Source organism: Manacus candei, unplaced genomic scaffold (genome assembly GCF_025592945.1).
Source record: "Manacus candei isolate 608988 ecotype Guabito, Panama unplaced genomic scaffold, ASM2559294v1 h1tg000005l, whole genome shotgun sequence".
Lineage (NCBI taxonomy): Eukaryota > Metazoa > Chordata > Aves > Passeriformes > Pipridae > Manacus > Manacus candei.
In genome coordinates, this window is record NW_026138053.1 from 7,161,962 (window position 1) to 7,184,811 (window position 22,850).

General features: G+C 43.2%; 1 protein-coding gene across 2 annotated transcripts; it reads right to left on the reverse strand.

Moving 5' to 3' along the window:
* Positions 1-3,395: 3,395 nt before the first annotated feature.
* On the reverse strand, positions 3,396-22,829 carry C8B (complement C8 beta chain). Of its 2 annotated transcripts, none has more exons than XM_051801208.1 (12): positions 22,637-22,829; positions 21,290-21,461; positions 20,090-20,231; positions 19,437-19,578; positions 17,090-17,222; positions 16,027-16,224; positions 13,715-13,955; positions 12,531-12,659; positions 11,643-11,806; positions 9,309-9,462; positions 7,437-7,505; positions 3,396-6,080 (listed from the first exon to the last, which is right to left on the reverse strand). In XM_051801208.1, exons 1-12 carry the CDS (start codon positions 22,771-22,773, stop codon positions 5,929-5,931), a joined length of 1,833 nt encoding a protein of 610 aa, XP_051657168.1. In that variant the 5' UTR covers positions 22,774-22,829; the 3' UTR covers positions 3,396-5,928. The 2 variants fall into 2 exon arrangements, with proteins under 2 accessions (XP_051657168.1, XP_051657176.1); XM_051801216.1 differs by having other exon boundaries at positions 3,397-6,080; positions 21,290-21,440; positions 22,637-22,824.
* Positions 22,830-22,850: the final 21 nt, after the last annotated feature.

The following is a 22,850-nucleotide window of genomic DNA, read 5'->3' on the forward strand; positions in this document are numbered from 1 at the left end:
TTCATTTTACTGAGCTTTTCATTACAAGGGAAGAACGGAAAAAAAGCCCTGAGAAGGAATCGGGCATTATAAACAACAACAAGAGCACCAAAACCTCAAAGCACAAAGCAGCCCTTCTATATACATATGAATGGAGAGAGGGAGCAGAAAGGAATCATGGTTTAGTGAAAGAAATTGCTCAGGTATAGCTCTGTTGCTTGGAAATGCTTGTTTTTCAACAGCGTGTCAGTGGGGATTTATAGGCTGACGCTCAGCTGATGTAAATCAGTGTTGTTCCTTCACCACGGCTGATTTATGGTACCTGAAGATCTGGCCCCATATTTTCTTTTGTGGGCATGTTTGCCAAAGGACAATTTTCCATCACTTCTCTTTTGCTTGTAAATGAAACCATAGGCTGAAAACAACAAACCATGTTGTCTTGAATCCTCAGATGTACTTGTTCTGTGAAAAATCCCTATGATGAATAGCAAAGCTGTGGCCTTCTAGCCAACTTTGCTTTTCCAGGTGAAGGTGATATTTACCCAGAGAGGAATTTGCTCCCAAGAGCCTGATTCTGATGTCTTCTACGTTAGGAAAATGCAGCAGCATGAAGCACCCACAGACCGGTGTGATTTAGACTTCTCAAAGGAACAGGAAATGTAGGATCTCAGCAGGTTTTCCCATCCATGGTTTGATCAATGCTGTTTGGCATTGGGCTACCAGGTTATGTGGAAACATGAGACAGGGCTCTTATACCAAGGAACAGTTTGACTTATAGGTGATTCTTACCTTTATACCAACTGCTTAGAATCACAGAATCATAGAATAGTTTGGGTTGGAAGGGAGGCCTTTAAAGGTCATCTAGTCCAATCCCTCTGCCATGATCCCACCTTCAACTAGGCCAGGTTGCCCAGAGCTGGCCTTGGATATTTCCAGGGATGGGGCATCCACCACCTCTCTGGGCAACCTGTGCCAGTGTTTCACCACCCTCACTGTAAAAAAGTTCTTCCTTATATCTAAGTCTGAATCACTGCTCTTTTAGTTTAAAACCATTAGTTTAAGTAGAAACAGGAGAGGTATAAGAGGTATAAGAGACAGGGCTCTTATACCAAGGACCAGTTTGGCTCTTAGGTAGTTCTTACATTTACACCAACTTCTTAAGACTCAGGAAAATGCTTGCAAACAAATGAGTATAAAGTCACCTTAGTCAGAAAGCCAAGTATGCTTCCTTTGTGACCAGAGGGAAGAAATTAATGAACAGAAAGACCTGATGCCTTGGAGGGTGGGGAGGGATGGGGCCTGCAGGAAGGGAACCTGCATCCTCAGCTTTTAGACCTGTTTCTAGAAGGATAGATTACAGGCTAGAGAACCTCAAAAAAGAATAAATCCAACTGCATATAAAATGCCACTAGGAAACACATACAAATAAGAGCAGAAAAAGCTGTGTTTTACCTGCAGTTGTTCATTCTCATGACTCTGCTCACAACCCAAGGCACTGAAATACAAACCCAAGGGGGTTTCCTTTAAACACCAAAGGCATGTGAGTAGTGCCCCTCTCCTCCCACTCCAGTCCTCCACTACCCCCAGGGCTCAAATATCGGGCACGCTGAAATTCAGGAGCAGCGAAGCTGAAGTCAAAAAAAAGGAAGAAGCTGCCTGTAAGGTCTGGGGGGGAAAAAAAAAAAGAAAAGATTATGAGCAATTACACATTTACAATGGCAGTTGAAGAAGCTAATATATCTCCTGCTGAAGTGGGCAGCATGAGAGTTGTGCAAGATGAGATAAGCAGCAGAAATGTATGTTTCTTAGTTAAACTAAAAGCTTAGAGGGTACAATAAAACACTGCAGTTCCACCCGGGTTTTAATGAATGGATTTTCCCCTTTTGCACACTGACATACATTTGATGTAGTTATTTATCCTATATATTTCTCGCGGCATATTTCCCAGGAGACCTTGTTTATCTCGCTCATAAGTACATGATGGATGTATGGCGCTTTGGATAAATGGTATCACAATCAGATATTTTTATGGATATAGGCAAACTGGGTTATTAACAAAGGAAGGGCAGAGAGGAACCAGCACGCAAAAGAAAATAGCGAATGATTGATGACAATACACCTGAGGTTGCAAGGTGCAGGCTCCAGATAACCAGCTAACAGAAGAGGAGATAAGGGCAGTGCTTGAGACAGAGCTGTTTTCTACCTCGGGGTCAATGTCACGTTGACTGCCCCAACGCCTCCATCCCTCTGACCCTGTGATTTTAGAGCAGGCAAAAATTCCTCAGCAGAAGCAGCTCAAACAGTATTGCTTTTCTTTTTATACAGTGGAATGCACAGGCACAGGAAGACGCAAAACATGTAATCCCATGCCAAAAACCTGAAACAAAAGATATTCCAGATTCTGGCAAGTTTGGTAAGGGACTGGTACTTGTGGTGCTGCTCTATCATGCCCAACACAGTGGGATTCATGGTGCTGCATTAAAAATAAGTAAAAATATGTGTTCATAATCATAATAATTACTGTACTCATCTCTAGTTTTGTTGATTTACAGAAGCAGGGTGGTATTAAAATGGTATATAAAAGGAAGATTAATCTGTAGGCATAATTTGACCTGAAATCAGGCAGTTGTGTTGAGTTCTCACTGGGCTCTTCAGCCATCAGAGTGAAACAAAGAAATTCTGGGGACTGTTAACACCTCTGTATGAACTTTCTGAGTTGCTTTCCACTAAATCGATCTGGAAGAGAACCTGGGGAGGAACAATATATATATTGTTTTATATATATATATCCACAAGAAACAGGAGCATGGTAAAGTGATTTAGCAATACTATGGTTACCAAAGGGTTTGTAAGTCCCCAGTTGCAGTGTGGACCACATTCCAGCCTCACAGGTAAACACAAAATGCGTACATGATACGACACAACAGGGAGCAAGGGAATCTCGGCTGGAAAGCAGTCTGGTTTAACCACACCTGACGGAGATGTTTAGGGTAGCAAGAGTGAAGTTGGTTTTGTCCTGGGAAAGCTGAATGTGACAACTACAACTTACCTGAAATACCCTTTTGGGAGTTTCCAAAGCCATGTTGCCTGGATCCAGCAACATCACAGCAGCAATGTCTTCAGGCAGGGAGATGCAAAAAAATTACAGCTTCTTCATGTTTACCCTCTCTTTTTTCTCAAGCGAACTACTTGTGAAAATATAATACGGGATGTAGTAGAGCCCACTGAGACAAGTATCTTAACCACAGAAATGGGCTAGAGCAGCTCAGCCAGCACTGAACACACACACAGCCTGCCTTCCCGAGTTCTCACATGTGGGTTATTAATCTAAACTTACACAGAAAGTGGAAGTTAGAAACACCAGTAAAAGATAGTACCAAAATTTAATGCGAACCAAAATGAAACGATAAAAGCTTCAGCACAGTATTTTTTATTACCCTCCAGGTTATAATAAATCATTAGTTAGTTGAATCAAAGCACAAAATCACAAGGACAAGATAAAGTTATGTCCTTTATGGGAGCTTCTAAGCCTGCAGGCTGCATATTCAACCACTGTTGAACTCATACTTCAGTTAGACTACCTTGCTGATCTTGACGACTGTCAAATCTCTCCTCTCTTTCTCCAAAAAAACCCCCAAATATACAAACCCAGGCACTGCCACTTCAAAAACTCTGGGCTTTTCTGATTTGGGAAGAACAGTTGCCAATCCAGGTTGCTACACTCTGCTTGCCACAGCCATGGATAGAGGCACCACCACTATGTGTTTAATCAGCTTGATGATGAGGGAAGGTGGTTAAATTTACAAAACCCACTTGACTCATTTGAGAAATTTCCTTTGTGAGATTACATTGATCATTCTCAAGAAGGGCAGGCAATGACACTGAAGTACCTGTCCTTACAGGCACCCAGGAACCATGCTCAGAGTCCTCAGCTGCAGAGCTTCTCATGTGCCTTCAAAAACTTGGAGGAATGTCATCCTTCACACAAGCAGTGACCCCTTTGACCATGACCTAAAATTAATCTCCTGGCAAATTTCTATCACACAAAAGATATCACAGCTGCACAGCGGAAAAGGGAAATGTTTTGGGTTGGCAGCTAAATTGTGAAGCCCATAATGAGTATAGAGCACTCATCTTTTACATATGCAATGTGCTCTGCCTTTCTTAAAGCTGTCACAGAAACCTTGTCGATAAGTGTGGAGGCGGCATGAGGGCTACAACTAAATGCACGTTCCATTGTTCAGATGTCAGAGAGCCTGAGCTGTTCTTATAGGAATTACATTTAGACAACATCAGTCTGAAAGGGGAGAAACTGGCAATACCAACCCACCATCACCAGCACTGCTAAAAACCCTCAGAAGAGTGTTTGACCTTGCGGATGTTAGAAGACTCACAACACTCATGAACAACTTTGCACTGATGGAATTGCTTTTTGGAGCAAAGCTATTGTTGGTTATTTTACAGCAGGTCCAGCCAAATGCCTTTGGAAAAATCATTAACCACCAACAAAGCTGTAAGAGGCAAGTCCCCGGAATGATCCAGGCTCAGGTTGGTCATGACATGGTGCACAATATTCTAAGTTCCTCTGTTGTTACATCTGCATTATGATGCACAGCTCCAGGGACAGTAATAAAGGGCAAACCATTTCCTTTGGCTCTTTTCATTAGCAAACTCTCTTCAAGTCAGATGTCCTACCCTGAGCGGACTAGCAGTGTACCTACTGAAATACAGACTTTGATGGGATCAAACAGATGAAACAGAGCCTGCCTGGGACAGAGGCAGCTACTACAGGTAGAACACCTCAGGGAATGTACAACCAATTGTTCCAAAAAGTTCCATTTATCCCAGAGAAGTTGTGGCTGCCCCATCTCTGGAAGTGTTCAAGGCCAGCTTGGATGGGGCTTGGAGCAACATAGGACAGTGGAAAGTGTCCCTATCCATGGCAGAGGCGTTGGAAGGAGATGACCTTTAAGGTTCCTTCCAACCCAAACCCTTCTGTGACTGTATGATTATGCTGGTGCTCATCCTGCTCCAGCTGAGGGTCCTGGCATCCTGGAGTGACATCCCTAGTCAAGGTACAGCCTCTCCATCAAGTGTAGCCATCTTTCCTGCTCTCCAATATCCCCAAGGAGCAGAAGCAGCAGCAGCTGCTTTCCAGTTCCTCATCCATCCCAGCTGCATCCCGCTGTCCTTCCCTCCCCTTCCCAAGGAACCAGAGCACTGATGTATCTGAGCATACCAGGGTGCATCTGATATTTGGTGCATCTTTTTTACCTCAGAAAGGCAAAGGAGGAGGCTCATCTCCTACTGTGGTAGGAGAAAAACTACTGTATAGTCTCACAAGGCTTTGGTGTCACCATTTGGTTTCCACTCCTTGAAGACGATTTCTCATATGACAGACAATTTAAGTTAAATACAATAAATTGGGCAACTGGGGTATTGAGGCACAGAAGCTTTAAATGTCACATTAGATACTGTTGTGCTCATTGAGATTTGGACTTTAAGATGCTGTATTTTGCTCCACATGACACAGCTGTCTTCACAGAAGCTGCATATTAGCACAAATTCTGCTGCGCCTCAGATCAAGCAGTCTTTTCTTATCTCAAAGAAACCTTCAAAAACAAGACAGCACAATTTTAAATCGTGCAGCTACCAAATACAGCAGGAGATAAAGCTTGTCTCAGCTCATTGCAATAAAGACAGGGAAAAGGCAAAATATTAAGGTCAGTGAGCACACTCAATCCCATGGGACAATTGTAAGGCATGTCCAAAGGTGTGATTCATAACACACTCTCAGCTCCCAGTGTCTTGAAATGTTTCTGACTTCAGTACACTTGGATGAGACCCATGAGCAGAGAGAGGTCAACTCAGAAAGCCAGTCAGGTGACATCTTCCCAACCAGTTTTCCAAATGCCCATCACTTTTTTTGTAAGTTCCTAATGATTCCCTCTAGCAATTAACTGTCTCCAAGTCTGGCCCTGAGCACGATGAACCACCGTTCTGTGGGGCAGGGTTGTTGCACTGTCGTCTTCTTGTTCTTTGACCTCCTGAGCATGGAGACCAGCTGGCCCAGCAGCCCCAGTTTCCACTAATAGCAGCATCTGGAAAAAAAAACCCAAAGTAGGAAATGATTGTCAGAGTAAGGCAGGTCTTTCCATGGGAAGAGCTGTCAGCTTCCATGAATCACATTTGAATACAAACAGTTCTGCCCCTGTCTAACAATATACTGGAGTCATTAACAATGAGTGATTGCTTTAAAGATGTTAATTCTTTGTTCAACATTTCTGGTGTTTATTCAAACTACACTTTAGGAAGACACAAAAGAGGACAAAAAAGGTTAATTAGATTTATATTTTCTTGTAGGATGTTTCTGTCTCTGACTTAGTCCAAGCCTAGATAAGAAACACACCAAGTAAACTCGTCTCAGCCACATTTTGAGGTGGGAGGGGCAGTGTTAGCACTTCAATGAACAACAGTTTGACTATTCATCTTTCTCTCCATTGCTTTTCCTATTACACTGATTCTTCTGGACCCTGAGCATGCGAGTGAAAAATTCAAAATCCTGAGAATTATGGAGGCAACAGATAAAAGGAGGAAAGGGGCGTGAGAAAGGAAGTTCCATGTTGACAAGTGAGTCTTTGGGAGGGTTGGATGTGACTGCACGTGTGATAAGCAGACTGAAATAAGGTGTTACTCTACAGTTTAAGGCTCCATGGACTTTTCTAGAAACACCTATAAAATTGACCCCCTGCTTGGTGAAAGCTTGGTTTAAAATGCATTTCAGCCTAGCTTAGTTAGGACACAGCCATACAGAATAAGTACTGGATAAGACTGTAAACAAAGCAGTGATAAATGCACTGCATCAGACTGGTGCCAGAGCTCTGGGTGCCTGGGATCTGGTACTATTTAGCAAATAAATTAATGAGCTGGAAGAAGTAAACAAAATGATTAAATTCACAGATCATCCTAAACTAGAAGGAGTTAAAAACATCAGTCTGGAGACAGCAGCAATATCAAGTGACCAAGAAGCATTAGTAAACGCTTCAAAACAACATAATAAGATTTTAAGATTAAAATGCATGGTAGCATATCTGGGGGACAACAGTTTGCAACATGCTGGCTTATTCAAAGGGAAAAACTTAGGAAACAGAGCTGTTGGAGGAGACTTGAGGCTTGTCATGGATTGTCAATTAGGTAGAAGTTCATATTTTTGATACAATTGCAAGGCACGTACATGCAGCTTTGAACAGCAAAAATAAACTCTCCTCCTCGAGAGTACAAAGAAATTCAGAAGAGGGTGGGGAAAGTATATCTGTCACCTTTGCAGATGTCAACTAAGCCCTGGTGCACTGGGCTGGGCAGACTGGGGATAGCCAGCGCTGGGCATCACTCCCCATCCATCAGCTACACTCCTAATGCAGCTGGGACTGTCTCCTCAGACCTGGGGTCCCTCTCACCTTTTCTCTTGCTGATCTCACAAGCGATGCCGCTGTAGCCAAGGGGACATAAGCATTCACATTCTGTTCCTAAAAGTAAGCAGAGACGGCGGGAATTAGAGACTTCAAGTCACATTTCCCAGCAGACGCTCATTTCTTTTCAGTACTTCATATTCTGTGAGGAAGGGACAGTGGGTGAAATGCCATCATTTTTCTGCAATGTTGAAAGGATGTAATAGCAATAAAGAGGGGAGCCGTCGCTACCCTGCCACCCCTCTTGCCTCCCCAGCCATTTGTTCCTGCCACTGCACTGTAGCTCAACCTCCAACACACTGGAGCAGTAATTCCTCACACCAGGGGTCCGCACAGTCCCCCTGTTCCTCTCCAAAAGAGATCACAGAATCACATAATGGTTTGGGTTGGAAGGGACCTTAAAGATCATCTCATTCCAACCCCCCCACCATGAGCAGGGACAGCTTCCACTATCCCAGGTTGTTCCAAGCCCTGTCCAACCTGGCCTTGGACACTTACAGGGGTGGGGCAGCCACAGCTTCTCTGGGCAACCTGTGCCAGGGCCTCACAACCCTCACTGGGAAAAATTTCTTCCAAATGTCAAATCTAACCCTGCCCTCTTTCAATTTAAAGCCATTTCCTCTTGTTCTGCACTCCAGGCCCTTGTCCAAAGTCCCTCTCCTGCTCTCTTGGAGCCCCTTTAGGTGCTGAAAGGTGCTCCAAGTTCTCTCTGGAGCCTTCCCCTCTCCAGGCTGAACAATCCCAGCTCTCCCAGCCTGTCTCCATAGCAGAGGGGCTCCAGCTCTCAAAGCATCTTTATGGCCTCCTCTGGTCTCCCTCTAGCAGCTCCATGTCCTTCTTATGTTGGGGGTCCCTGAGCTGGACACAGCACTGCAGGTGGGGTCTCTAGAGAGAGCTCTTGGTAAAGCTGAGAGGGAGCAAACTGCAGCATCAGAAACGAGTACCTGGGACAGGAGTATCCCAGCTTGGCTTTGTGGCAGAGGAAAAGCCCACATATCCCTGCTCTGGCTGCCCAGGACTGTGATGTGCATCCCATGTCAGGAACCCAGAGGAGAACTCCCACTTAAGAAAATAAATGGTCATTTAAAACCTCTTGTTGAGAAGATCCTAAATGAAACGCTAACCTGACTCAGCCCCTAAAAAGTTATTTAAACAAGGGTCATCATGAGACAAATCCTTGAAGTGCTATAATCAACTAGGTGGTACCTGAAGTGATCGTTTCTGCATTAGGTACAATTTGATGATAATGATTCTCATCAGGAATTTTGCAGATGCAGATTGGAATTAGGCACTTGACAAAATGGTCCCTTTGTTAGAAGCTCTCATCACATCATCTATGTCTGTTTAGGCAGAGCAGTTTTCATTGAATTTGATTATTTTTCCCCTTCATTTTTAAATCACAGCCTGCTTACAAAGGAGGACAGCTTCTATCAGAAATGGGGGGAGGTGGTGGTGATCACTGTACTTGGCACTTATATGGTGCTTTTCATCTTCAAAACACTTTCACAAACACTAATTAATGCTGAGACAGTAGTCACTTCTCCAGGAGGACTGAAGCAATCTTAAAAGCAAGGGAGGAGACTTAAAGATGTCAAAGGCTTTTTTTAAACGCATAATTGAGAAGGAACAAATTCTTCCATAAAAGTGATACAAATGGTCACTCCTATTAAAAAGACACATCCCCTGACTTTACTGTCTTTATTCACCAGGACTCTACAAACAGACCAACTTTAAAAAAATAAAGTAATTACCTGATAAAGAAATGACAGGGGAAACTAAAGAGCCAACCTTCCTCGCTCCCCACAAATTCCCAACTGATTTCTCTTAAGAGGGTAAAAAAGAGGTTCAAAATCCTTGTACCTTGCAGGAAGGGGGTGCCATTGCCCTGGCACGGAGCACAGCGACAGGAACTGGTCTCCAGCTGAAACTCATCCAGAGCCCGTCGCAGATTCTCTTTTATTGTGATTGCACTGGCAAAGTCATTTGGAGTCACCAGCTGATACAGCGGCTCTGCCTAAAGGGAGGCAAGAAACTGCATTAATTTCCAAGTTCAAGATGCTGTGAACATCACAAAGCTCGGTGGTGGCACAGCTGGAGAGGGAAATGAAGGCTGTGTGGTACAGGCTCCAGGTTTCCCATTACTATTTACTTAAACCTTGTGAACAACAAAGCCACGATGTCAGGAGTACTCAGAAGGATGCTCCCCTTGGTTTCCAACACCAAAGCAGTTGGAAATGTGTAAAAAATACAACAGCCAAACTGTTAGTTAACAAACAAGCAAAGTTTCACAGGAGTTCCATTAAATCCTTTCTCATCCATTTTCCTGATAAAGACATTTTTAGATGAGATTTGCTCAAACTTACACTTTCTGAGTGATCTCTTACTCTGATCTAATAAATGTCCCCGAACACCCATCCACAAAAATCTCCTCCATTCCCTCCGCAGCCCCCCAATGCTGCCAGAGGCATCAGCCACAGACATTTACATCAGCACCTTCACCACTTCTGCATTTCAAAGATGATTTCTATCTTTATGGAGCCAAGATAAGAGTTTCCACTGCCTTCTAGAAGGGAGAGGATTTGATCTCCATCTGCAGATTGGGTTGGTGGGAGAAGACGAGGGGATGCACAACATGGTGAACATGCAATAGGGGATCAAGGAGACTTTGGTTCACTCATTATTTTTCTCTTGAAAACAAGGGAAAGTTAAAGTGGGGTCTCAATATTGCCAGTGGGACGATACTGCCGCGTGTCACCAGAGGATCCATCCCAAATTCCCATCCTCACTACAGAGATGCTGCCATACAGGCCACATCAACAAAGTAAGCATGAAAGATCATCTTTCTGCCATCACAGGCTCAAACTACAAGAACTAAAGAATGTTTCAGTAAAAAAATACTAATTTCCTGATGCTGTACATCCACTCTTCATCAATTATCTGTGATCCATACTTTGCTTTTTGAATTCAGATCATACAAATGAGGAAATACACTAAGAGTGACCTGCCAAGTCCCTTCAGCAGATGATTTATGAACTGATTTGCTTTAGTTTTCCCTAACTAAGCATTCTTAGGCTGACATTTAGTCACACTTCACTGGCACTTTTGATCTTCAAGCCCCACAGGGATATTGGTATGGAAATGAAGATACCAAATCTAAATTACATCCGTCTGAGGTTTTTCACTGGGCAGCCTGGTCACTGATGCCAGGCAAGACAAAGAACGCAATAATTTCTTGTGGGAGATTTTTCTGTGCATGGGATCTAGTGCAGAGGGTTGCATTTCTCTTGTCTCCTGCCCTGAGACCTCCCAGTGCTTTTCTGGAAGGTCAATCCACAGCACACTGGGGGCTTGGGTAAGACACCTCTGCTGCAAAAAGTGCCACACAGGCACTGGCTGCATTTCCAAATTACTGATTTTTTTCCTTGCTTCATATTTTTAAAATTCACCTCTTTCTTGAGAAACAAATGCTTTTCAGAAATATAAGTATTTTTGCCTAAAACTAAATTTTACAATAAAAACCAACCATACAATAATAAAATCAACTTCCACCACTACCAGTTCAAACCTCTGTTTAAAAGAATGTCCTGTTGCACCTTTGTACTATCCACTTATTTTGACATTTAAAAAGATGAAGCAGAATTGCTACATACTTCTGCTTACTTTTCACACTTCTAAAACTCTTCAGGATCAAAAATCCTTGACTCTTCAAAAGTTAACTTCTCTTTTTAAGGTTTAGCTGAACTGCACAAACATCTAGGCATGTATGATGAACTATCTGACCTTCTGAACTGAAAGGATTGTTGCTAAATTGTCACTGGTTCTCACAGAAGATGAGAAATTTCAAGAAAAATAGAAGTCTTTATAAAATCTATGCTGTCAGAAATATATTTTGTTAAGTTATAAACTGGTAAAAGAGAAGGTGGATTGTCTTGCCTGTTGCTTGGTATCAGCAAAGAATCACATCTGCACAGCCACATTACAAGGGTCAAAGCTATTCACTCTGTGTACTTCCAACCACACTCTTTTTAAAGTATCACACCTTTGATTTTCTGAATTCCCAGTCTTAGAGAAACTATGCTGCACAATAAGGTCTATTATTCCTCTGGGTTTGTTTCTTTAAATCTTGTTTATTTGAACACAGAGTTCTCCAAGGTGCTCATCTAAGTAAGGCTGAATGAAGTGATGGATAAGTACCTTTAGCTTTATGATTTCAGGGTTGTACTGTACAGCATCTCCCCACTCCTGCATGAGTGCAGCTGTTGGCAGGTTTTTGTAGGCCAACGTGGTGATGTGTTCACTTGCTCCGCCACGAACCAGGGCAATGAAATCTTCCACATACTTTTTTTTGGAGGTGCTGTCTGCAAAAACACATTCACAAAGTGGCCAGCTCTGCCCAGTTATGTCTTTGGGGACTGCAGTTGAGATACAAGCTAAGAGCAAAACAGCCCTGCACAAGATCCATCACAGTCAGAGGGCAAAGGAAAAACGCTACAAGTGCTTCACACCTGGTTTCCTACAAAGTGTGTCCTATGTCCCTCCTGATCCCTCGTAAGAATACTCCATGCTCCCCTAAATTTCTACCCTATGGTTATAAGCTCACAGGTCCATCCACAGTTCCTCACCACCAGTATTGTTTGTTCTCCTCCATGTATTTTCAGGTACACCCTCCTCCCACTGCACACCCCCAGCTTCCCACATTCCCTGAGGCTCCCACAACACCATTACCTCCCTTTTTAGCCCATCAGAGCTTTTTTGGGTGCAAAAAGGGGCATGCTGGGCTGCTCTGCTGAGAGGTGGGGGATTAGTAACACAGCAACAGCCAGGTGGGTAATGGTTGATCCTTCCCTGCTTTTCCTGGGGATGCTGAGCAGATATTTACTCTCTACTCAGTAAAGAAAATCCTGGGAAAAACCCAAGCTTTGAGATATCTTCCCATCTGTTAAGCCTGGCTGGGGTTAGTCAGCAGACTCAAAAGTGGTTGGGAGGAAGTTGGGAAATATTTCAGGCAGGCAAGATCAAAAAAATCTTCTTTTCATTATGACAAAGGCTATAAATGAAATGGCAGAAGTGTTTCATGCTTACCTCCAATCTCTTTAAAAATGGATTTACAGCCAGCTGCATTTATTCCAAGCCTCACATAGACCTCATCAATATTTGCACCAATGTTAAAGCCATTCTGGGTGCATTTTTGGACATCGCTCAGAGAATAACCTTAAATACACAGCAAAAAATTGTACCGTTTTAATACAACTGTTTGATGTTTTATATTCATATACACAGAAAACGGACCTAAAAAACCCTGGTGAAAACTTACAGCCCAGCTCAGTACTGGGGACAGTGAGAAGATGTTGCTACTGCTGCAGGATCCTGATCTAGGTTGGAAGACACTGATGGGTGGAGCATTTTGATGCAAACAATAATACACATTAGTTCAAGCAAATGTGGCTTGTGATGGGCCCACACCAATAGCTGAAATTGGGAAACAGTGTTAAAATTTGAATATGTGAAATCTGAATCTAAATTCTGTCCCTCGGGGCTCTATCTGACTACAGGATAAGGAACTTCCTCGACAGCAGAGCAAACAGATTGAGCATCACCTACAGCAGAGTCCACTAAATGCCTTTGCAAACAGACAGCGGAGGCAGGTCCTCACTCCCATGCCAATGAATAAATAACTGAGAGTGCAGCTATTGATTAATGTCACATAGCTTGCTCTGTCCTACACAACAATCATCATTTCTTGCAACAAAGGAAGCCAGAGTCAAAGAGCAAGAGCAATGTCAGGCACAAGAGTCATCCAGCAAATTATTTACTGTTTCCTACATGCCGGAAAAGCTCTCGAGGCTAAAGGTGTTTCAAAACTGCCATTTGAAAGGCAATGGAAAAAGAACTTAGGTGAAGGTTTTCAAAGCTAACAAAAGTGTTAAGATCCATGATTCTCATTCATCTCAACCTCTTGTCAGCCTCCAAAACGTGTCATCTAAAACACTTGCTACTGGGCCCTTCTTTGTGAACTGGCAGCACCCACAGCCTGACCACTAGACAAGCCCATGATGCTGAGAATGCTTTGAAAACCTCTTTATTCACTGCCATAAAGCACTTCTACTCCCACATCCTGCAGGACTTTTTTCAGACATTGTTAACTCCTTCTTCCACCATCTCTCTTTTCTCATCTCAGACCTGAGCCATCACTGTGTGCCTGCAGGGGGGTTTTCCCACGAAAAAACTGGTCCCAAAGCTCCTTCGCAACCATCAGATGCACATACCTGCCTTCTGGAGCTCGTCACTGTTCATGACTAAAGTATATTCATAGATGCCACCGACAGTGGCCTCAGTGATGTAGTGGGTCCCGTAGTCCCTGAAGAGCTCCCTGTACTCCCCGTAGCTGTACTCTGTCGGGAGCTGGTGGAGCCTCTGCAGGAACTCGTAATGCAGCATCAGGGCTCGGGGCTTCAGCTTATAAACAGCAACAGCCAGCTCAGAACGGGCATGGATGAATTTGCTGGACTACATGAAATGCAGAAACACAAGAGAATCCAGAAGAAGTGAGAGATGTCATTCTCGTGACAGTGTGTGGTTATTTGCTCTTAAACAATTAGCGCTGGTCAGGATTTATCAATTTTACAGTTTGCAACTGGAAATCTTTTAACTTTGCAAAAGCAAAATTTTTAGTGGTCAAGTTTCTGAAAGTCAGGCCACTCTTGGGACACAGGGAAAGGCAGGGTCCAGGCTCCGCTCTGGCATACCCAGGATGCAAGGATGCAGCAGCACCCCACGAGCCTGCTCCACCCATAGTAACACTGACCGGCCTTTGTCTGTCACAAACTCTCTCCTGAAAAGTTCTGACATCTGAAATCATGATTTATATGTGAAATGGTAATTCTCTGGCTAATCCATATTCATATTTCATAGAATATGCTGTTATCAAAACTCAAAGGAAAGAAGACAACACAAGCACTCCCACATACATGCACACGTATTTGTATGTCTCTGTGTAGATATGTGTACATGGACAAATATTATCTCCCCCCTTTCTGGCATAAAAGTCAGGAATAGAAGATTTCTTTCAAGATGTTCAAAGGATTAAATGTCTAGTTGTTTGAGCCAGCAGGATGAGCACATCAGGGGGGGTTCAATACAGAACTCTGCAGCTTATATAATAAAATCAAGACTTAGGATTGGGTTTCTTTTTGGATATCTATTGCAAATGCTTCTTATATATCTCTGATTTTGTTGTGGGAAATGCCACTTTTCAGGAAACAAATGCAAGTTTAATAGCAACAAGGAATACTTTGCCATTCCTGAGTGTACTTTATACTGAAGGGAGACATAGATCAGTGATACTATTAAACCACTGATAAGAGCTATGTTTGTTTACAGCAATAACAGATGAAACAAAGAAAGCAGATGATGATGCACACTATCTCAGACTCAATCTCATAAAGCAGTCCTAGGAGTTACAGATCTCCAGCCAGCTTAAAGCCAGCCTCAGCTCACAGCTGTGACCAAACCTCTGAAGACAAGACTGGAAGTGATGGTGCCTTTTCTGTTTTGTGGGGTGTGTGTCCTGCTCTGATGAATGATGCACGTGGCAGACAGATCACATCAGCCAAAGCAAAATGGCATCAGTTAGTCTATAATTAAACCCACGGAAGGCCTGCTAGCTGTTTTCATTCTATGTTATTGTCAAGGCTGCCCTACAGTGGAACAGCTTGGCCTTGCTGTTTGCATTATCATTTACCAGCACAACAGCTCCTGCCTTGCTGAACCCACCTAAAAACAGAGATGGCCCTTCACGTGTGAGGTGATACTCTGCAGGGGTCACACAGACAACAGCCACCCACACCACTGACCAGTGCCTGGACTGCATGTACAGGTGCAGGAATTCCTGGAAGTGCAGAGATCCTATTTGCCCTCCTTTCAACCCAGATATCTCACTTAGTCGCCATCACTCACCAGTAGTTCAAAGGGGAACTCTGGGCTCTGGGGTTCGATAGCTACACCCCAATTCTACCTCTGCAGATTTCCTTGGAGGAGCCACTGTGTTGGCTGCACTCCCAGACTGCTTTGGCATCAGAAGTAAGAATCTCTCATGACCCAGCACCCATGGCCACGTGGGGACTGTCACCTGAACATCTCCAAGTAGCAAGGTGACTGTAAGGAGAGGAGACCATCTGAACAGGCTGCTTAGTTTCACTTTTTTAAATGGTTTGACTACAAACATCCAAATGTGGATGCCCAGCAGGACACTGCACAGACCACACTCAGAATCATAGCATATCCACAGATGGAAGGGACCCAGGAGGCTCACTGAGTCCTCTCAATCATTTGTGGCCGATTCCAGAGGTTAGGCAGCTCAGTTCCTGGCTGAGACGTGAATGGAAAAGCTCCTGGATGCCATAAACACAAATGAAGGCCTTGTGGCTGTAGAAAAGACTTGACCAAACGGCAAAATCTGGTGGGGGAAAAGATTTCATTTATCCCAGTCATGGCTGCTGACCTGATGATGAGCATCAAACTGGTACACACACACTAACAGATAACATGTTAGAAGAGAATTAAGTGGAACAATGCTTACAGTTGAAGAAAATCTTTTCATCCTCTGAATGAACTTCTTGAACCTGTTGTCATTTGAACTGTAACCGAGCTCAAACACTCCTGGTATTTTTATACCAAAGCTGAAGCTTGACTGTGAAGCCTTTGCCTTCAGGACATTGCTTTCATAATTTGAGTAGGAGTCATATTCAGTCATTGTAAATTCATATTTGCCTTTGGTCTAAACAGAAAGGAAAAACAACATGTCTCATTTCCTGCATAGTGATTGTATACCTGAAGCATGAGGAAGGAATGCAGATACAAATATACTTGTGAATTAATGCTTGCACTTTGAAGATGAAAAGCGTTGTATAATTGCAAAGCACTATTATTATTAACACAGATACTTCAAGAATACTTGATTTACAGCAGCAGGAAAGCTACTATCTGCTCCATACTGCAAGGTCCTCAGGCTTTCACTTAATATGTCAATCTCATGCAAAGAGGGTGAAGTCTTAAACACAGGCACCAATTAAAGTATGAATTCTAAAAGGAAAAGGTTTCCTAGTGGGCAACACTCAAAAATATCATGCTATGTCATCAAAAGCATTAAGGTCAAATACATAATATTTGAAATATAGCTTTGATGTACCACAGATACAACCTTTCATACAAAGCACATGGTGTGCTGCTCAACCCTCAGCTGTTGCGCAAGGGCAGCTTTCCCAGCCTGGCTCGTAAGGCACTCCACAATTCTGTCTAAAATTAACCTCCCCATGCCCACTGGGTACCTTTTGGGGCCTCTTGGACACTTCTTGGCACTGGGAAGGTAAGGCTCAGCTTTTGCAATGATAAGATCCAAGGGAACACTGTCACCTATTCCAGTGCACATGGATATTATAAGGGGCTGTGTTCAGCATCATGGACTATGTGGAGTATGATCATGTTCTACAATAGGGTTAAATTCACTCTGATCCTATTGGGTGTCAAGAATTTTTTGTAATCTTTTATAAAATGATCTGGTAATGAAGCTTTGTTGGTTTTGTGCACTAAACCTCTTGGAATATATGTATGTGTGTTTATTTGCAGATAAATCTGAGACATACCTCTGGTGTATAGCTTTCTACATTGTATGGCTTTCTGAATCTTGTGTCCATGATATAATGGGAAGAACATCCCCCAGCATAGTACCTGTGATCAAGAACTAATCCTTCCAAGTTGTTTGTGAAAATATTTAACCTGTAGATGAAGCATAGCAGCAAAATTTTACAATATCATCAATTTAAAGGTAAACATTAAATGCCTTGGCTGAGAAAGGCAAAAGATTGCTTTGTTTGGCTGAGGACTTTTTGTTTCACACTTCTTTATTTTGAAACCCAAAAGAAAGTTTTGCCTCTTTCACAGTCCAACCAACCCAGCTGCTGCAGAAGAACCTAACTAACAAGGAAGCAAAAGGCAGAGTCAAATTTTGACACTTGATAAATATGAAGGGCAATTTTCAGCACCCAGCTATGAATGACACCAGTGTTACTGCCACCAGCACTGGTAGCTTTTGTAGTCTTTGCTGGAACTCTCAGGGATGAGCAGAACAAACCCTCACCAGCCAAATCCTCACCCTGTCAGGCTGCCCACCCTGAGCATTGCCAAATGTTCATTGCATCCAGCAGGAAATTTAAAGACAGGTTTGCCAACCCACGTCATCAATCCAGACCAATTTTTAATTTACATTTCTTTGTTCTGGTTTATCAGTCATGATCTTTGCCAGGTTGGTCAAGGATCAACCAGAGGTCAGTAGAAGAGAGAAAAAATTGTCAGGGTACAAGAATAAAGGTAGTCAAGGAATTGTTCAACTAATCCTTGAAATCATGGGGAAGTTTTTTTTTATTTCATTGGATGATGGAGAGAAATCTGCTCTAAGAAAGGATGTAGCATTGCAATCTTTTTAGATGAGGAGATTAAACTCTATAACATGTTCTTCCTATTGCTGCTGGTGGGATGTATTGTAGTAAAAACCCTTCTGTTGCTCACTGTCAGGACACACATCACCCTTGTGGCACACAGTTGAGGATGTGGCACTCACTTCCACAAACTCAAATAGTTATGTGTAAATAGATAAAACTTCACCAAAAAAAGAGGATAAATTGCTAGTAGTCCATGTGTGTCCCCATTAGAGTTCCAGGACTCTGTTGGACCTGCCTCTCCTTATTTTGGGGAGAGAGGCTTGCATGATAATGACTCTGAGGCTGTAAAAAATTAACTCTAATTTTAGAACAATCTGAAAAGATGGGAAGTCCACTAAAAGCAAATTACTGAGCAATTGTAGCTTCAAAGAGATGAGAAGCATGTTCCTATAATAGTCCAACATTATTTTTAATTTTGATTAAACTCAGAAGTACAAAGCATTAGCAATGACATGTGCAGCAGCCATATCTCCAGAGAATAACGAGGAAATTATAATTTTTTCCTTGCAATAGGAGTTTTTCTTTTCCTTTTTTTTTAATGTAAAAAGCATTTTTTCCCTGTAGAATGAGAAAAAACTCTTTTCACACAGTCTGATCTTACAGAAAGTTGTTACAGTTTTAGCTTGTAAAAGCTGGATCAATTCAGACTTGGATTTTAATCCCCACAAAGCTGGAGTTTGCTAAGATGCATGTTAACCCTACTCCAGTCAAGTAAAGTCCATAAATTCCTCCATCTCTCACTGTTGTGAAAGAAATCAAAGAAATTTTGAACTCCCTCTTCCTCCTCCAAATCAATATATGGTGTAAAGATACAAACCTGTAGTAAGGTTCATATTTTAGGCAATCCAAGATACTGATTTCATGGAATCATGGAATGGTTTGAGTTGAGGGACCTTTAAGCTGGCCATCTAGTCCAACTCCTCTGCCATGTAAAGGAACACCTTCCACTGGACCAGGCTGTTCCAAGCCCCATCCATCCTTAAACACTTCCAGGGATGGGGCAGCCACATCATCTCTGGGCAGCCTGTGCCAGGGCCTCACCACCCTCACAGGGAAGAATTTCTCCCTAATCTCTAATCTTAACCTACTCTCTGTCAGTTTGAATCCATTCCCCCTTGTCCTGTCACTCCATGCCCTTGTAAATAGTCTCTCTCCATCTTTCTTGTAGCTCTTTCAGATACTGGAAGGCCATAGTTAGGTCACAGCAGAGTCTTCTCTTTTCCAGGATGAATAATCCCAATACTCTCAGCCTTTTCTCATAGAAGAGGTGCTCCATTCCTCTAATCACCTTGGTGACCATCCTCTAGACTCACTCCAACAGGTTGATGTCTGCAAGACTTTGGATGAGGTTCCCAAAGGTTGTTGGATCCTAACTCACTTCTGGATACAACAATTGCTAGAGTTTTTCTCTGGTCAGTGTTTATGTCTGAAGCCACATAAGATCATTCCTAGCCTTAAGTAAGAAAACATTTCATGCAAGTCACTGACTTACCCTTTTGCCAGATTCTCTATTCCCCAGTATTGTTCCATCTTCTGGTCACACTTTTTAAACACCTTTTTGCAGTTCTTTTCATCTGACTGGTCCCCACAGTCATCGTCCCCATTGCAGAGTAGCCTCCGTGTAATGCATCTCCCTAGGATACAAGGCGTAAGACCCACATAAAATAACCTATGATCATACTCTCTGACTCAGTCTAGAAACAAAATAAAAGATTCCTGTAACGAATGGTTCAAATCTAGTTGGAAAAAAAAATCTTCATCTGCATGGATCACCAAACTTTTAACTGCTCAGTTTTGCTCAAAACTCTCCTAATCTTAAAATTCATTGCTCAACCTAGAAAGAATGTCAAGGATGCCCCAGTGCATGTTCTCCTGTTGCTGTCACTTGTGCTACAGATTTTACTGATATAACTGGGTTTTAATTTCCTATTTGAAGATGTAAAGACATGCTTTAGACCAACAGATGTTGGCTAATGGACTCACTCAAAACCACTGATGCAAACACAAGTATGGATGGAGCCGGGTCAACTCCCGACATCCCTTTGGCCCAGAAAACCCTTGTAAAAGCAGAAAGTTCAGCAGAGTGGTGTCAGAGATGCCACCTGAGCACCTCCACTTCCCACTTCCCACTCCACAAGTCCTTACCTGTGACTGAGCACACAAACCCATCACATCTAACTTTATTCCTGCAAGGACTATTCGTAACACAGTCTTCGGTTTCTCTGTCAGAGTGATCACAGGGATCTCCATTGAACTGAGAGGGTTGTTCCAGGCGGGCAAATCTGTACTGTGATGAAATAAAAAATATTGACTCAAGTGTACAGAAATTGTGAATTTTACGCTTCTCTAGTTAAAAAACAATCTTTGTGGTGTGGAAAACTGATCTAAGGGTACTGTCATATCAAAAAAAAAAAGTGTCAGCAAAGAAAGTGTGATGTTAGTAATGTGCCTAGTTTCAAAGGTTTCTGATCTGCGACAGTTTTAATTTTATTAAGGAAAGATTGAGGACTGGAAGGGATGAAGGAAAGTTTGGTTTTCTTTGACAGTTGCTTTAAATGAGCCTGACAGGGTAGTGCAGGACTTTGCAAGAGTAAGGAAGGATTCAGTTCCATCTCCTCTCTTTCAATTAGCACTGGTAACGACATCCCTTGTTATTTTCTGTCAGTGTATTTACTTGCCCCTCTGTATCATTAGGGATTTTTTTCCGCCCACAACACTGCTGTGAAGCAGTCAATTACTCCGTCCAATATGTTAGCCCTCCTTTTTTCCCCAGCTTCTAAGATTAACTCTTTGATACGAAGCTTCACTCTTCCCAACTCCCATCACTGGTTATTTCTGCTTAAGCCTGGGAACAGCTTCTCCAACTCATTAGCAGAGGTCTCTCTAGCAAGGGGGATTTTGCTCTTCATGCTATTGGGATCATTACTTTCATTTGATGGGGCTTCTTGGGTGGAAAATGCTGGCTGGCAGACAAGAAAAAGCATCTTAATCCTGAGATGCACCAAGTGTCTCCAGGTCCCAGAGGGGACCATTAGTGTAGATGGTGCCTTGCACTAATGCTGGAAGAAAAGGACTGTGTTGGAAAGTCCCTGCAAAAGCCACAGTTTTTACCAAGCCTGGGCTTACACCTTCTCAGGACAGAGAGGCACCCTGGAAAGTACTGGAATTACTGGGTGAGCTGAAGAGCCAAAAGCCACCTGAAAGCAAAAGCCCACAGTCTCACCCTTACAGGACTTTCCTCAGCAGCCTCCTGTATGCCCAACCCCACAGATAATAAAGACAGGGCTCAGAGGAGATTCTGCCTCCTGGTTTCTCAGGCTTCATGCCTAGACCACAAACACTCACCCTTTTCTTCTGGCAGGGATCACACTTGCTCCATGAGGACCAGGTGGAGAGCACGCAGTCGCGGGGCTGTGGCAGGTCACTCACGGATCGGACGTGCCTGCTGTTGGTCACACTCTCATTGGTGCCACTGAGGTTAAGGGACTCTTCACCACTGTGCTCAACAACACGAGAGCTTCAAGGTGTGAAACTACCAATCTATAAGGAGCAACTTGACCTATACCTGTGCAAAACTACACACCAAAGAGAACTAACACTTGTTAGACCCCATCAAGTTTTGCGGGCAACATCTAGATTTCAGTTCCCATTCTGTATTGGCATTGATCCTGTATGAAACCTGATTTCCTCTTCAATGTCCAAGAGCAGATCCAGTCCTCTACACCACCACCATGAGAATAACCCTGCAGAGCATTCAGGAGGGGTGACTGCAGGACACATATTTGATCTAGCCAGCAGAGGAAACTCAACCCATGACCTTTCAACCTGAGCTTCACCTCAAGCTGTGCAAGCCCTATCAAATTACCTGGTCAAAATCTGCATCATCAGTTGCTGCCCTTGCCCCACAGTTCCCTGTTGCTTGGTGCACGGGCAGCACTTTGGTACCTCACTGCCATACATGATAAACAGCTCCGAGGTGAGGCACCTCTGTGACAAACACCAGTCCCAATGATAAGGGCTGGTGTGCACTCAGCATTTTTGAAAACCAGGCTTAAGTGTCTCTCTTTACCGAGCAGCCTATTTTTTCCCAAGCTGGTCAAAGTCATTAGTCTTAGACTCTGTTCTCAGTTTACAATAGGGAGTAATTAACCCATTAATCCCTTTCAACCCCATAATGAACCTGAACCCCAAGTGTTAGCCTTTACTTCACCCCAGCCACTATCTTCCCCCTCATGTGATAACTGTCTCCAAGGTTTCCACAATGCCAGAGCTAAACTGGAAAGACTACAGTCACAGTTCTCTGAAGGAGTAAAATGTATTAAGGCACCAGCGAAAGGAACAACTATCAGCCACATTCGCACTATTTACACACTCCAAGAAAACAAACCCCTGTCTCCCCAGCACTCTGTTGGGCAGCTAGCATGGGAGAAGGCTGCACGTTGCAAACAATTCCCTGTTACAACACGATCGTGGCAATTTGTCATCTCAAATTTATCAAGAGGATTACTTTTCTGAAGGCAGACACATTGCACTGTGTTGACTTCAAAACAATGTCTCTCGCTATTCATTAGAAACACAGAAATCGCTCAAGACAGCAATTACGGACCACACAACACGAAAGCAGAGAGGTTGTGCTGATCTGACTGTTTATCTTATCATCCCATGGACGTGGCTTCAGAAACAGTCACTCACCCAAAGCAACGAGCAGTTTGGATGCCAAGTACAGCACAAAGCAGCAACAGTTTGACAGGGTACAGGGTGAACGTGGTGCGTGTTGTGCTCATCACTCCCAGGTACCATCGGCGACTCGAAACCACCACTGTTCCCATTCCATCTGCTAGTGGGGGTTTGAAAATGGTTCACGTAGTAGAAGATAAATTACTGAGGCTTTTTCCCCACCCTGTAA